The sequence below is a fragment of the Hydra vulgaris genome, chromosome 12 (genome assembly GCF_038396675.1).
Source record: "Hydra vulgaris chromosome 12, alternate assembly HydraT2T_AEP".
In the NCBI taxonomy this organism is placed as follows: domain Eukaryota; kingdom Metazoa; phylum Cnidaria; class Hydrozoa; order Anthoathecata; family Hydridae; genus Hydra; species Hydra vulgaris.
In genome coordinates this window covers 49,474,433-49,490,372 of record NC_088931.1, presented here as the reverse complement: position 1 = coordinate 49,490,372, position 15,940 = coordinate 49,474,433, and the positions used below count along the sequence as shown (strand labels likewise).

The 15,940-nt window shown below is 27.1% G+C and overlaps 2 protein-coding genes across 8 annotated transcripts in view; one reads left to right on the top strand and one right to left on the bottom strand.

Annotated features, from left to right (window-relative positions):
- Window positions 1-654: 654 nt before the first annotated feature.
- LOC136088176 (piggyBac transposable element-derived protein 4-like) lies at window positions 655-1,812 on the top strand. Its single transcript, XM_065811851.1, has one exon. It carries the CDS (start codon window positions 655-657, stop codon window positions 1,810-1,812), a length of 1,158 nt encoding a protein of 385 aa, XP_065667923.1.
- A 9,388-nt stretch (window positions 1,813-11,200) lies between these two features.
- Window positions 11,201-15,940, bottom strand: part of LOC136088797 (uncharacterized) — a 121,014-nt gene continuing 116,274 nt past the window's right edge. For 3 of the 7 annotated variants that reach the window (XM_065813567.1, XM_065813561.1, XM_065813566.1), the window contains one exon: window positions 11,201-11,539. In XM_065813567.1, coding sequence (XP_065669639.1) covers window positions 11,436-11,539 — 104 coding nt within the window. In that variant the 3' untranslated portion in view covers window positions 11,201-11,435. The remainder of the gene's footprint in view (window positions 11,540-15,940) is intronic. The other 4 variants (XM_065813564.1, XM_065813560.1, XM_065813565.1 and 1 more) reach the window with 2 other exon arrangements.

Sequence of the window (15,940 nt, the reverse complement as noted above, 5' to 3'; positions counted from 1 at the left end):
AAAAGTGGTTCCTGAATGTCCATGCCGTAATATTACGTTTTGGTGTATCTCCTCATAATTTCTTTGTTTTTATGAGTAATTATACTTCTAATCGTCACAAAATTTATTACTGCATAATTAATAAGCTTTTTATTCAATTTTTTACTTTAGCACGTGTTTACTTTTATTTTAAATATGGCAGACAAGCAATTTTTTTCAGTGCAAAAATCATTAACGAAAAAGCGAATATTTACTCACGAGGAAATAGAAAATTATATATTCGATAAAAACGAGGAGTTGAGTGAGGTTTCAGAAGAAGAGTATAGTTTATCTGATGTTTCTGATGAAGAAAACTCCGAACCAGAGATATTAGAGTTAAGTTTAGAAGAAGAAATGCCTGCATTTGTTGATGCTCTTAGTTCTAGTGACAATTCCTTAGAAAATGTATTTCCTGGCTCATACACACCGATTTGGAAATCTGAACCTTCAAATAATGGAGTTCACTCCTTTGAATTTACCGGTATTTCTGGGTGTAATCAAGATATAGTCAAAAATGATCCTCTTTATTTGTTTGAGCTTTACTTTACAGATGAAATTTGTGAGTTTATTGTTAATGAAACTAATCGATATGCTTCCCAAACTATAAATTAAAAAGAATTATCAATCAAATCCAGAATGAGGCGTTGGTTGCCTGTGACAGTTTCAGAGGTCAGACAATATATTGCAATTTTTTTATATCAAGGAGTACTTTGGAAGCCCTCGTATGAAATGTATTACACCACAAATCCATTGTTTGCAAGTGCTGGTATTAAGTGGTTGTTATCCTATAACAAGTTCAAGTTAATCGATAAGTTTATTCATTTTGTTGATTCTAGCACATTACCAAATAAATATCCTGTTTTATCCAAAATAAGCACAGTATGGGATTATTTGACAAAAAAATTCCAAGAGGTGTATACACCTACACGAAATATATCAATTGATGAGTCACTTTTGTTGTGGAAAGGTAGACTTTCTTGGAAACAGTGTATTCGCAGCAAAAGTGCCAGATTTGGTATAAAAACTTTTTCATTATGTGAGTCAGATTCAGGATATGTATGGAAATCCATTTTATATACAGGATCTGAGCTGACTAATACTCTAAGTTCAGATTATCGCTACGTTGCAACAAAAATCGTTATGTTTCTTATGGATGGCTTACTTGATCAGGGTTACAAACTTTACATTGACAGCTGGTATTCTTCCTACGAGCTTTCATCAGTATTATTGCTAAGATCTACAGATACCATAGGAACACTTCGAAAAAACAGAAAAGGTTTACCTATTTCTATCCATGAAAAGTTAAAAAAAAATGAACGCAAAGTTCTTTACGAAGAAAAAACAAATATCATGATAACACATTGGAAAGATAAAAAGGATGTTTATACCATTTCAACTTGCACTATTGATGGAACTAAAAATGTTTTAGGAGCTGGGAAAGAAAAGTTAGTTCCTTTAGTTATTGATGATTATAATCAAAATATGGGAGGCGTGGATAGAAGTGACCAAATGATGACATCATACGAAGTTGAAAGAAAAAGGGTAAAAAAGTGGTACAAGAAAGTGTTTACTCATTTAATTAATCTAGCCGCATTTAATGCACAAATAATTTGTAAAAAAATGGGTCGTAATATGACACCTTTAAACTTTAGAACAATGTTAATCACATCGATGATTCAACGATATGGCCAACAGCCAAAAAAATCTCACTCTAGATTGGTAGCAAACAACCCCTTACGCTTGATTGACCGACATTTTCCATCATATGTGCCAGCATCTGAAAAAAAAAATTAATGCTCAGAGAAGGTGTGTGGTATGTCACAAACAAAAAATAAGAAAAGATTCTAGATATGAATGTGTAGAATGTGATATAGGACTATGTGCAGCTCCCTGTTTTATGACTTTTCACACAAAGACTGAATATTAGAACTTATTTTTTATAAAAATTCTCTATTATTATAGTATGGTTATAAATTCTTATACATGAATAATAGTGTTTTTTAGTGTTTAATAGTGTTAAAATAGTAAAAACTTTTTATTTAATTTAAAAGTAAAAAAACGAAGTTTTAAAAAAGCCGGGACATTTAGAGACCACTTCAAGAAAAAACGCAAAACTTATAGCGACCGTTTTTAAGAAAACGCGCGGACTGTTAAATGGTTAAGTAACAAAAAGATGTGTGCTTACAATTTTGTAGGTAAATATTATATATATTTGGTTTAAATCTTGACAAGGATGTAACATGTGCTCTTGATGATGAATATCAACTCGTCGTTGTTATAAAAGTTAAATTTAGAATTATAAATAAACTGTGATATACGGGGTTTGGGAAGATTGCTAAGAATCTTAATCCACTAAATATCCAAAGAATGCAATTATATTGAAGTAATTTTAAACTCACCTCTCTGTATCAGAGTTCAAACAGAACAGCATGCGATTTTAGAATTGACTTTTATGCTCAGTAGGAGATAATTTATATATAATTACAATAACCTCTGGTAATTTAAAGACCGGCTTTTTATTTTAATAGCATTATAACATTTTAAAATAGAGGTGACGCATGTCACGCAAAGTTTTAAAATTTGAACTTAGACTTTTAAATAAACTTTAAGAGAATAAATTTTTAAATTCTAACAGGCCTTGATTCTTAAAAAGTTGTTTAACAATGTCAAACTTTGTGTTTACCACATTCCAAATTGTAAAAATTTTCATATTAAATTGAAAAAACAGATGTTAAATGTTAACAACTAACTTTTTTTGCCCTTTGATATTTGCATACGACTGGTTAGAAGTTGAATGTATAACTTTAAACTTGTTTAAAAATGTTGTTTCCTTTTTTTAATATTTTACCTTCGTATAAATAAAGCATAAAACCTTAAAACATCTTTGTATACATAAAGCATAAAACATTAAAGACATTTTGTAAGATATTTTTAATGTTTTATGCTTTATGTATACTTCAATGTTTTATGTTTTATGTATACTAAGATGTTTTTATTGTTTTATGCTTTATGTTTTCTATGGAATAATTAAAGCATAAAACTAGCAATCGAACCCGTAAAAGTACGGGTCTTTGTGTGTTTGTTTTGTTATCTTCCCAGATACAGACGTACTACTAAGGTACGTCTGTATCTGGGAGATAACGTAATATTCTGAAAACGGATTACATCTTGCAATATCAATGGCACGGTCGACAAGAAGAATGTCCACCTCTTCTTTTAGCTGCTTAATATCAAAACTGGAGATATTTTTAACTGTTTTTAATTATATGTAGTTATAAAATATATTCTTTGATCTAATAGTGCATCATATGTATTTATTGATCAGTATATAGTTATGGGCACTTAACTACTATATTCGGTAACAAATGCCATTTTTGGACGCCTTGTACTTTATATTGTTTAAGATGTTTCCTTCAATTTTTTTGTAGTTTTATGAGATATTGCAATCAAGTACCAGTCTAGTTTTGTTGTAACCATTTGCAATTTTTAGTTTAACAAAATGTTTGGCGAAGTCCTAAAGAAAAATTTGAATAAATGACTTTCCTTTTAATGTTTAAATCTTAAATAATTCTTTTATGTTTAAATATTTTAGTATCATGCCTTTTTAATAATATTATTTTTAGAATAGAAAGGGATTGCAAATCATTTTTTTATTTCAGCACCTTCATGAACTCTGTTTACTAACGCCATTCCATCAATACTAATTACTCTCTGACTGTTACTTGCAATATTTTAGTTAAGTACTTCTCAATGCTTTTTATATTGTTTCTATCTCATGTAATTTTTGTATTTATCTGTGGAGAAAAGGGCTTAAAATCCTCCGTTTCAGTTTTTTATCGTTTGCATTTTTTATATTTTCAAAATAACAAAATATTGATGCTTAACAATCTTCATTTAATAACAAAAAAATCATTCGCTTTTTTGATAAGGAGCGCAAAACATTCGTAATAAAAAAACATGCCAAAGAAACTAATTTAATTCCTACAGAACGAGCTTTCATTCATTTTATATAATAGATAAATGCTGGTAATAAAAACTTCTTTTCTATAACAGCTCTTTAAACAAAATGCATCATTACTATAAAGCAAACCTGGAGTGAGAGTACTATTTTTTAGTCTTTTGGGTCTGTATTTTAAGCAATCTTAAAAGTGGTATATCTTGAGTAGGAAATATTTTTAGCACATTTTTTTCTCAAACGTTTTTGCTCTGCTCGACAAGCCGTTTTGTGAAACGCGCATTTTTTTTAAATTTACGATTATTTTTTTTGTTCACTTGAATAAGTTTGACGTCATTGGTCCCGACCGAAAATGTAAAAATTTTTTGGCACCCGTTCTTTTAATCTGAAGAACAAGTTAATAGAAAAAAGTTGCTTTTAACACGTCTGTGCACACAAAAATCTTAATCTTAACTTAGCAGACCTCACTATTTCAACAAATCCTTAAAAACAGAATTTTTTAAATTTATTTAGGGGAAAGGCGCCTATGAAGGCATAGCGCCAATTATGGCATACCGGTCATATTTTCATAAATATTGGTTATGGCAAAAAAGTGATTAGACCAACATTTCTATACTGACTTTACATTAATTTTAGTGAAAATACGTTCCTTATGCACAAATTTTGCTTTCATTATCAACAAAAACCCATTTTGGGATGTGCTGTTGTATTTTTAATCCGTTTAAATATTTAAGATTGTGATTTTATTATCAACTATGCAGAAATAAAATTTTCATGCATTTTATTTCCAAGTTTTGTGCATTTAGTAGAATACTTATTTTAATTTTATCTTTTGAACAAGGCAGACATAGCTTGTTTAAATGAAAATGATGACTTCTTCTATGATGGCATACTGACGAGTTAGGCGTGTTGCAATATTAACGAGTTGAGAAAACCTTTTTTCTTTCATAAAAACAACATATTTGTTAGAGAAGTAAAAAGAAATTTTTACTTCACTAAAAAATTTTTGAATCAAAAAACACATAAAACGCAATATCTCTTTTGCGCATGCACGAAATTCTACACTGCTGCTGTGTAGCACAAAAGGATTAATTAGGATAATTACGCATATTTTCTGGCATTTCTGAGGGAAGACTCTAAAATCAAATGAAATTGTAAAGTTCCCCTTGATGCTAACCTGCCCCATCCTCCCCTATGCCATCAAAGGAGCAGTAGTTGCCCTTGATGGCATACTTGTGCCTTTTTTTAAAAAATAAAAACAACTAATATAAAAAAAAAGTAATAAAATCTTTTGGGGTAATTATTGTTCTACATGTAACAAAGAATATATTCATATCAATACTTTTGTTCATGGTCTACAGGATACTGAATAATGAAGCTTCATTGTTAAGTATGCCATCAAAGACGCCTTTCCCCTTTCTTTTGAAAAAACAAATATACTCAATATATATAAATGATACATTGTTACATATTCAGTAAAACAAAAACATAAACAAAAAAACATTAGTAAAACACAATATTTGTCAATTTTTTTAGAAAACAATTAACGTTGAAGACAACTTTTGTAATGAATGTACTTTTCAAAATCAGTTATAACAGCCGTCATTTTTTAGGACTGAGACCTAGCGCATCCTATTATAAAGAAAACAATGTTATAACAATTTTAAATATTTATTACTGATAGAGACGATGATTAAATAAATATCAAAAAATTACATAACTCCGTACTAATGGGAAATTGTTAATTAAAAAAAATCAAAAAACGTTTCAAATAAAAAGATTTAAAAATGTTACTTTATTATGAAAACTTTGTGGCAACGGGATCAACTTTGAAACTAATTTCTTTAATGAGAAACAAACTATAATATCTCATTCGAAGAGCAAAATTATTATTAAAAATTAAAAAAAGAATATGAGATTTATATTGGATTATATTAATATCAAATGCTGTCTAGGCTTTTGATATTTGGACTAAAAGCAGTAAGATAGAATAATGAAATTGTTTACAAGCGTTTTTAACATTAGATAATAACAATAATAATTTTGCTTTGCTCTATCTATTTTTTTTCGACGATTATTTTCATGCTGCCTATTAGCATTTACACTAACAACTTTTTCAAGCCATATATCATTCGTTTTAACATCACAATTATTATGAAGCATATTACTAGTAGTATTACTACTGTTTATAATAATTAAACGTAAAAAATCTTGTGATCTTTTTTTTTATTAAATTTCTTACTACTCCTCTGAAGTAAAGAAGAAATAAAATTAAGTAACTTAAATAAAATTAAAATAATATAATTTAGTTAAAATACGAGAGACTAAATAAAATTGAATATATAATATTCTTAAGTTTAAAAAACAACAATATGTTTTTAATGTTGTCTTTGGTGTTTAATAAACAGAATGTGGACGTTTATTATTTTTTGAATTTTTTCTTATTATTTATTATCTACCTCTACAATTTAAGTCATTAGTTTAACAATAAATTAATCAATAAAATTAAACCAATTATATAAATATTTTTAAGATTATTTTAAAATTATTGTACCTTAATTTTAAATTTATTGAATTCTTCGGAAAAGTTTATTTGCAAATTAGTATGACAAAAAATAAACACAAACTGATCATGAAATGAAATTAGATTTTAATCACAATTATAAAGCAACATTTGATAACATTAATTACTAGTAATTTAATATAGAATGCTGACTGCACAATATTGTTAAAAAAAATGTAGCAATGTCGGCCAGTTTATTTTTCATATACAAATAAGACTTGTTTTGGAACACAGGCTCTATAAAAACAGATCTTGTTTTTCCTAATATGATTCTCATCAAGATTAGTTAAATTATTTTAAAATGTATTTTCAAGTCTTGGGTTCTCATACCATTAGTCAGACAAAATTGCATTCTTTACCGCAACTAATTTCTGTTACAATTTCAATTTTTTTATTTTCAAATTATACTTTTTTGGAATGTCATTTTTGTCGTTTAAGAATTTACAGAAATTGCGACAGTAGATAACTACTTTACAACTTTGCCATTTGCAAAAATTTTAACATGTAGGGATTTAATAATAGTTAGCGTTTTAATTAAAAATGAGACATACATTCCACCAGCAATGAAAGCTTTAAAAACAAGTTAGGCATACATTAAGAAGTTACCTTGTGCCATAAAAAGAAAAAAAAACAGTAGTTATGCTATCATCAATGCATCACAAAGTAAAGATTGATGATGATGCTAAAAGATCTCAAGTACAACATGATTTAAATGGGAGGAAAAAGATTACGGATAAATTTCATGTTTGTCGTCAGTCATAATCATGTTATTTCATTAACAGTTTATATTTATTTTTTCAAAGCAAGGTTAAAACAGAATGCAAAATCCAAAAATCATGTTCAGCAAGCGAGCTCCATATTTGCAATGAACATTGTATTTCAATTACTTCAAGAAAAGATTTTACAAAATGATTAAGTCAAATTGATTTTTTATATAACATTTTATATTGGTAATAAAAGAAAAAGTCTCTTGAAAAAATAAACGAAATGTTTTTGTATCAGCATCTTTACTAAAGTTTGTAAAACAAAATTTTTAAAACAAAGAAAATGATATTGCAAAACATATTTTGTAAATAATCATGTGTTCAAATAAAAATTAACATGAGTGTTTGATAAAACTCATGTTAATTGTTTTGCTTTCTTTAGTGCGTATTAAAACGGCTTTTAAACATAATGAGTGTAGTATGTATGCAAATACCTTTTCATTTAACAAACGAGGTATCAAGTATATATATATATATATATATATATATATATATATATATATATATATATATATATATATATATATATATATATATATATATATATATATATATATATATATATATATATATACATATATATATATATATATATATATATATATATATATATATATATATATATATATATATATATATATGTATATATTTATAAATATACATATATATATATATATATATATATATATATATATATATATATATATATATATATATATACATTTTTACATATTTTTAAGCATTCATCACTTTATTGTTACATCAAAACACTCCAAATTACAAATAAATATATAAATACAAACTTCAAGTTCTACTGGTACGATAAGCTCCTTCATCAAAAAAAATGTTGTGTAGTATTCACATTAATTAAAAATGTTTCGAATACAAATCTTATGCTTTGTTAGACAAACTTATTTTATACAAATTTTATTTTATACTTGAAAACACTTGATTGCTCGTTCTGAACACTAATTTTTTCTGGGAAAAATTCAGCCTTGATGGATCCTAATTCGAAAACTTTTTTACCGAGTTAACACTTTTTTTGTGACCTTGCAAGCAGCTACATAGTTTCCGATAGTCATCTGTATTCTATATTTAGTCAGTAAACAATAGTTCCGCCCATCTGTAAGGGGTTAATCTAAAAATGTTGAGTAGTGAGTTTTTTCTCTCTGGTAGAAAAGTAAATGTCAAAGAAGCTAGTATTGCTAAGGAATTCTATCATGCAATATTTAATAATGGTATTTTTTTAAAACTTCACAGGAAATACTCTAAATTTTTCAAAAAAGCGGAATACTTAAATTAAATGAAATAAACGTTTTATATTACCACCCCATTGGTAGACCTTGTGCATGTAACTTAACTTCGCTTTTCAACCAACTTTCTAAAGTTTTTATTTTCTTCATTTCTTATTTATGTTTAATAGCTTTTTCAATAGTTGATCTAAATATACCAGACTGTGAAGGTGTCTAAATATAGATCCCATTCTAAGATAATACTTGATATATGGTTTCTGTTTTGCTTGTGGATTGAAGATGTTAGTAATATGGTTTTAGTTTTGGTTTTGCTGCAGTTTTTGCTGGTGCGGACAGTTCTTCTGAACCTTCAGAATCTTGATATTCTGCCTCATACTCAGATTTGAAAGTTGACGTTATTGATGTTACCGGTACAGTTGAAGTAGGCTTTAAGGACCTTTTTTTCTTTTAGATGAATGATTAGTTTTTGAACTAGCATCCTTCCTAGTAGTATATCCAAGCTAACCTTTACTTTCTATCTAAAGGTAATAACATGTTTGTCCTCACTGCAGAGCCCTTCAATATATTTTTTTAGGATTTGAAAAACTTCATTCAATAGATGGTATTTGTTTTGTCTTACACATTTGTTGTACGTCATTATTACTTGATTCAGTTTTGCCAATACAAATTTAGTTGATAAATTTGGGAATGTTATTTTGCTTTAACACATTTATTGCAGGTGGCATGAGTGTCTCATTTTTCTTTAAAGTGTTAACAATTATTAAATCCCCAGATACTAAAAGTTTTGCTAATAGCAAAGTAGTAAAGTAGTTACCCATCGTCGCAAAATATGTAAATTTTTAAGGGACAAAAATGACACCCCGAAAAAATGTTAATGGATCATTTGAAGATATTTAAATGAAGACTGCAATAGAAATTAGTTTAGTTGCAGTAAAGAACACGCTGTTGTCTGATAAATAGCATAAAAATTTCTATTTCCATAAACTTGTTACTCTTGCTTGCCAAATAAACGTGAGGACTTAATGAATGTTAGCGTCGGAAATATTTCTAAAATCTAATAAACGGGAGGGTCTTAATAAACGGAAGGTTCGGAATTTTTAAAAACGCTAAAAACACAAAAACTAAAAAAATAAAACTCAGAAAAACTTTTGAACTTTAAAAATATCTAAGACTGTACAAGTTTTGAAGTTTTTTCTGCTTGGATTTGTTTCTTCATATTGCGTTGCGCAGTATTATATTTCTTTTATAAAATTGTGACAAAGAATATTTATTCTTCTCTCCACGAACAAACTTTCTTGACATTTTAAATAGCTTCAACAAATAAAATTAATACTGACTAATAGTTTTTAAGGAACGCTTTAGAAAATCTCACTCTTTATAACAAAAGAAACATCTTTTATCAAAAGAATTCTTCTAAACAAATACTCCTATTTTAAGATGAAAAGAAGTGTTTTGGTTGGTTCTTATTATTTCCATTTATGATGGGCAGACTTTTGAGTAAAGAAAAAATTTATTTTTTAAAGTAACAAAAGAACAAACCATTTTTTATGGCTTCAAAATTAATAAACAGAAGGAAAAAGGGTCGCAAAAAAATGAAAATATAATGAGCTTCACCCCCCCCCCTCGTTCACTGAGCAGGCGAGAGTATTTTTTTATAAACTAGCTTTATGCGTTCTTGTCTACCTGATGGGTAGACAAGAACGCATGGACTTAATGGGTACTCAATCGAATAAATAGCAACCAGCAGTTTGAATTATCAGTGGTATCCTGCTGTTATCCTAATTTTTTTTCCCATAAATTTATGTATGTTTAAGACAGTGTGTTATTTTATAATTTAATATGAAAAGGGTGTTTAAAAGTGTTAAGATATTTTGTCAGTATTGCGTGGTGAAAAATAACAAATAAATTTGTAAATCGAAATGTAGGACTAGTATACAAAAAAATTAACTAAAAAAATTGTATGATTATTGGGCTCACACATCATTAAACCTGCTCACTCACATCATTAAATCTGAAAGTCGCCCGCCATGCTCCTTACTTTACAAATCTGAACTCATTGAATTTAAAAATTGCCTACCTCTCTTTCCTACATGGTCGACGACACGGGTTTCGAAGTGGGGGGACACAACTGCCAATTTTTAAATAAAGTCTTCTATATCTAGAATTTGCTTAAAAAGAAAAAAGTTTTTTAGAAAAATTGTGGGGGCACGTGCCGCTCTGGCCCCCCACTGTCATTGGCTCTGTCCTAGATTGTCTGGATCCACCAACGCAAAGTACCTAAAATTCTTCCCTCGTTACAATATGACCTAGACGCCCCTGTTGTATGTATTTGTGTGTGTGCGTGTGTGTGTGTGTGTGTGTGTGAGAGAGAGAGAGAGAGAGAGAGAGAGAGAGAGTGTGCGTGTATGTGTAAATAAAAACAAGTTAAATCCAAAACCAATATTGCATTTTGAAAACAATAATACACAATATATATTAAACCTAATAAAATAAAATTATAATTAGTTTTCAAATGCATAAACTAAAATCTCCTTATATCTGATAATAAAAAATCATTCTTTTATTTATTATTTTGTGTTACCAAAAAAAGAAGAAATTAGATTTTCATGTTTAAAGTCAAATCAAAAATTATACATATTTTATTATAAACTTTTAAAGCAAAAAAATATCCATTTTCAATGAAGAAAGTTAAAAGCGTATATATCAAATATCATATCATGTATATTATTTTATCATTTAATTTATTAAAAATAAGCCTCATTACTTGCAATTGTTATACAGCATGTTACTGAAAAACATAGTTTATCGTCAGGGAACCAATTCTTACTAGTTGCCAATGGCTAACAAAGTAGGTTTTTTTGTAAAACATATGGAAACATATTTTACCGAACATATGTCTGGTTAGACAGCATTCCAGTTAATTGCTTTTCGAAATCTGAAATCTTCTCAAGCAACCAGTTGTAGATTAAAGGATCATCACAGACATCTAAAAAATTAATAATAGTAAAAATTTTTTTAACTTGAATGACGTTTTTTAGTAATGGTAGTAGTATAGTCTATATTCAAGAAATTCTTAATGACCCTGAACGTAGACACGATCCAATAACTTTCAAAGTTCCTAATTACCAAATGCCTGGATTTTGTTACAAAACAAGAGCGCCAGCCTTTATTTAAATAACACACTAGCCCCTACTGTAAATTAATGTTTGCGGAACTCAGGGTTGCGGTTAAACACATTTAGTCAAATAGAAATACAAATACGTTAATTCTAAATTCTCAAATACAAATTCATACAAGAATTTATGTAATCTGCGTTTTGCAAGTATTAATAATTCTATTTCAGTTTAAGATAAAAATCTTTTAACAATATTATTTTTCATTTTTTCAAGCTTAATTTGTTTTCAAGATTTAAAGTTATTAATTAAAGTTGATCGTTAATCAACTTTCTAATGTTTTAAATATTATAACTTTATAATTATTTAAATCTTTATTAGTTAGTTTTCATTTATTATATTATATATTATATTTGTTTCAATTATAAAGAAAAAATTGAAAAAAAAAGTAAAATTTGAAAAAATTTAAAAAAAGTACATATAGAATTTTAAAAAACTATTTAATTTTAAATTAGTTTGAGATAAGATCGCAAATCCATTTCAGCTTAAAAAAAAACACTCAAAAATAGACTCTCTTTTACATTAAATTACTTAAGTTACTTTAAGTTACTTATAAATTTTGTTAAAATAATAGAGCTTTTATTAATCTAAAATTTGATATATGATATGTAATATATACTTTGGTTATTTTCTGCAAGGGGTGCTTTTTTTGTAAAGATGTGGCCAATAATTGACAAATTGCCTTCAAGCTTTTAAAATAACAACTTGCTTATATTCTTTTGAAAATGACTAAATTTGCATAATTTTCAGAATTTGCATAATATATAAAGCAAGGTATACATAACGTTTATATTTACAAAAACATGATTTAATCGAATAAAATATTACATGTTTTAAACAATTTTTTATTTACCAATACAATGTGCGTTGCTATGCATCTTTAAAATATATAGTATAAGATTTTTCAAAATTAAAAATAGACTTTTAAAAAATTTTTTAAAACAGTTTACAATATTGCCTTTTTTTTTTATGGTATTTATTTAAAAATAATAAGCTGCAAAATCAATCCTTAGAAAAGTTTTGTTTAAACGCCTCAAAAAAAATTTAATTCATCGTCGTACAAGATTTTGTTGAAGTTTAATTTTAAATTGATTAAGCAAAGAAAGTGTTTGAAGAAGTCGTTTTAAAGTGTACTTCATAATTTAGGTCATCCGTTATTGGCTGAGTATTGTTCGTAAGTGGCTGAGTAATAGGTTTTTAATCGACTAGAGTAATTAATTAAAAACATTGTGGTGTGTATATGATTTTTTTTCTAATTAAGTAAAACAGAATCTATTTCTTTACCAAGTTTGAACAAAAATATAAAAATATGATAAAGATTTAATTTAAAAACATTTAGTATATTATGTGCACTAAAAGGTAAAAGTATAATAGATCAAATTAAACAGTTTTAAAATTAAGCAAAAAATGTATATAAAGTATTTAAAAACAAGAATATCAGTTAGTAAGACAATTTACAAGAACTACGCTGAAAAAATTTAAAATCCAAAGAACAAATTTAAAAAAAAAGAATCTTCATAAATTTACATAAAATGTATAAACAAAAATTATAAAGACGATTCAAAGCAAACATAACAAGTTTTACGGGAAAATACAGGCATTAGGAAATTAAAAGCTAGCACTTTAGCTAAAGCAATTAAAATTTATGATAAAATATTTTATGATCCACGAGTGGAAGCTAATAAAATGAACATTTCCTTTTCTTATATTGGACCATATGTAGCAAAAAAAATTTTTAAGTATTACCAAAAAAAATAAAAAGGTGTAGTTTTCCTTTAGTATCTTATCTAAATTCTTTTAAAATGTTTTTTGATGAATTCGATAGAGCTTTTAAAATGCTAAAGTTAAATAGATAGTCGGTTCTGATGATATCAATGGAACCATTGCTATTGATTCATATGCTTTTATTAAAAATACCTTTTTTTTAAATGTTTAAATGTTTAATTCAACAAGAAATTTTTCCTGATCAAAATAAAAATAGCTAAAGTTTTACTAATATTTAAAGATGAAAACGTACATAATGTTATTAATTACCATCCAATATCTGCTCTCTCTGTTTTCTCAAAAATTATAGAGAGAATTCTTTATAATAAATATTTCAATCATCTTTCTCATTTTAATATCTTATACAAAAATCTATATGAAACGTAAGCAAATAACATTACTGAACTCACTATACTCCAAATATTATAATATATTACTGAATCATTTGAAAATTCCAAATTTCCTTTGGGCATTTTTGTTGACTTATCTAAAGCCTTCGATACAATTGATCATGAAGTTCTATTAAAAACTTATTTAATATGGAATCTCTGGCAATCTTTTGAAGCTTTTAGGCAATAGAAAGCAATTTGTTCACTATGACGTATCATCAAAATAGTTTTTTCAAATTTGTTATATATTTTCTTAAAAATTGTGTTATAGTTTTATTAAAAATGTTTTATATTTTCTTAAAAAATGTTTCATATCTAGCATTAACCATGTAACTTAAGAAAATTTTTAAAATTTTTTTGAAAATTTTTTTAAGTTACAAGAGTTTTTCAAAAAATTTCGTTTGTTTTGTAACTTACCAATATTGTATGCTACACAAACTTATAGCATTAACAGCAATTATAATTATGTTTACTAAATGAAAACTTTATGCATTTTAAATTGAGAATTTATAATTAATATTATGTGTATAACGGAAGGAGTTACTTTAATATCCAGAAACAAATTTCTGTTAGGTTTTATTTTCTGCATCATAAAGGAAATCAATTTGCAAAGTGTAAGAAATGTACAAAGTGACAAATTAAAATGGTGGCTGTACCAGTAGACTGCATACACTTTTAAAAACTAACCATAAAATTGACAAAGTAATTGTGATTAACAGTTGTACTTTACTCATGGCATTCAATTGAGTGTTGATGTTTTGTACAAAGTACCGTAAACTTCTGCAAAAAAAACAACTTGAAAGTAATCTGCAACAATAGCAGTAAAAGTGACGAGGATAAAGCATCAACAATTGCACAAACAAAAATAGTAATCATGAAAAGGATTTTTCCAGCAGGTTTCCAGTTGTTATGAGTGAAAAGGATGACTCTTATAAACTGACTGATGATTCGGAGTCATTAATAAATAAGGTATGCACCGTTCCCCGGTGCGCCCTACGTTTGCCGTTGTCCTACAAAAAATGATCAAACACTTCAAAAAACTTACCTTACCTGACTCCAAAACTTGCTGGAGTAGCATGTACACAATGTTTGAAAGTGTCGTTAAATTGAAAAATCGTATGCTGATCGTGTCCGAAATTGAGATATCTGATAAGGAATAAGATGCGAGTTTCCCTGTTGTTTCATGTATTGCGCCAGCAAAATTAGCTTAGGAAGCATTTTACCTATATGATGCAACGCTGTTTTCAGCCGATACAACAGTATTATTCATTATAAATAAGCTTTGAAATATGAATTTAGCTGTAAAGTTGAAAGTTATGTTGGTGCGATAATTCAATAAGAAACGTACAACTTTTTCCAGCTACCTAAAATTGCTGCACAAGAGCCACCAACATTACGAGAATTTGGATCCAGAGCTATCTTTTGAGCATTTCAGCAAATCAGTTATTGCTCGACTGAATAATTAGCTCAATCAACAAATTTATAATCCTTTCCTTTATCCTAACGATTAATATTGATAGCAATTCTGTTGAAAACACTATAAAATTTTGAATGATATAAAATGTAACAGTAATGGAAAATTGAACGTTTTGGAACATTTAATCAAAAATTCGTATGCAATAAGATTTTGAAGAAGAAAAACTCGAAATACCGCTATTGAAAAATGATAATGGTATCGAATGTAATATCTTTTAATAACTCACAAAAATAAAAAAAAAATAAAAAATGATACTTTTTTAATTTTCTTTTAAACAAAAAAAGTTTCATTTTTAAGAAAAATCAAAAAAATATAATGATACTTTGTTCCCAAAAATGCTCCTCTAAATGAAATACAAAACTTACGAAAATTAGTTTAAAAAATGGTTAAAGAATAAGATTTTCATTACGCAAGTTGTATTTATTTTGAACTTTTATAGAATATAAATCATGAAAAGAAATATGAGATGTGCGAGTTTTACATTTAAGCATAAAACACAATGCATTAAAAATAATAAGTTAGTATATCAAATATATTCATTTAAAAAAGGCTTAGCAAGATGAAAATGATGCTTAAAATTAATT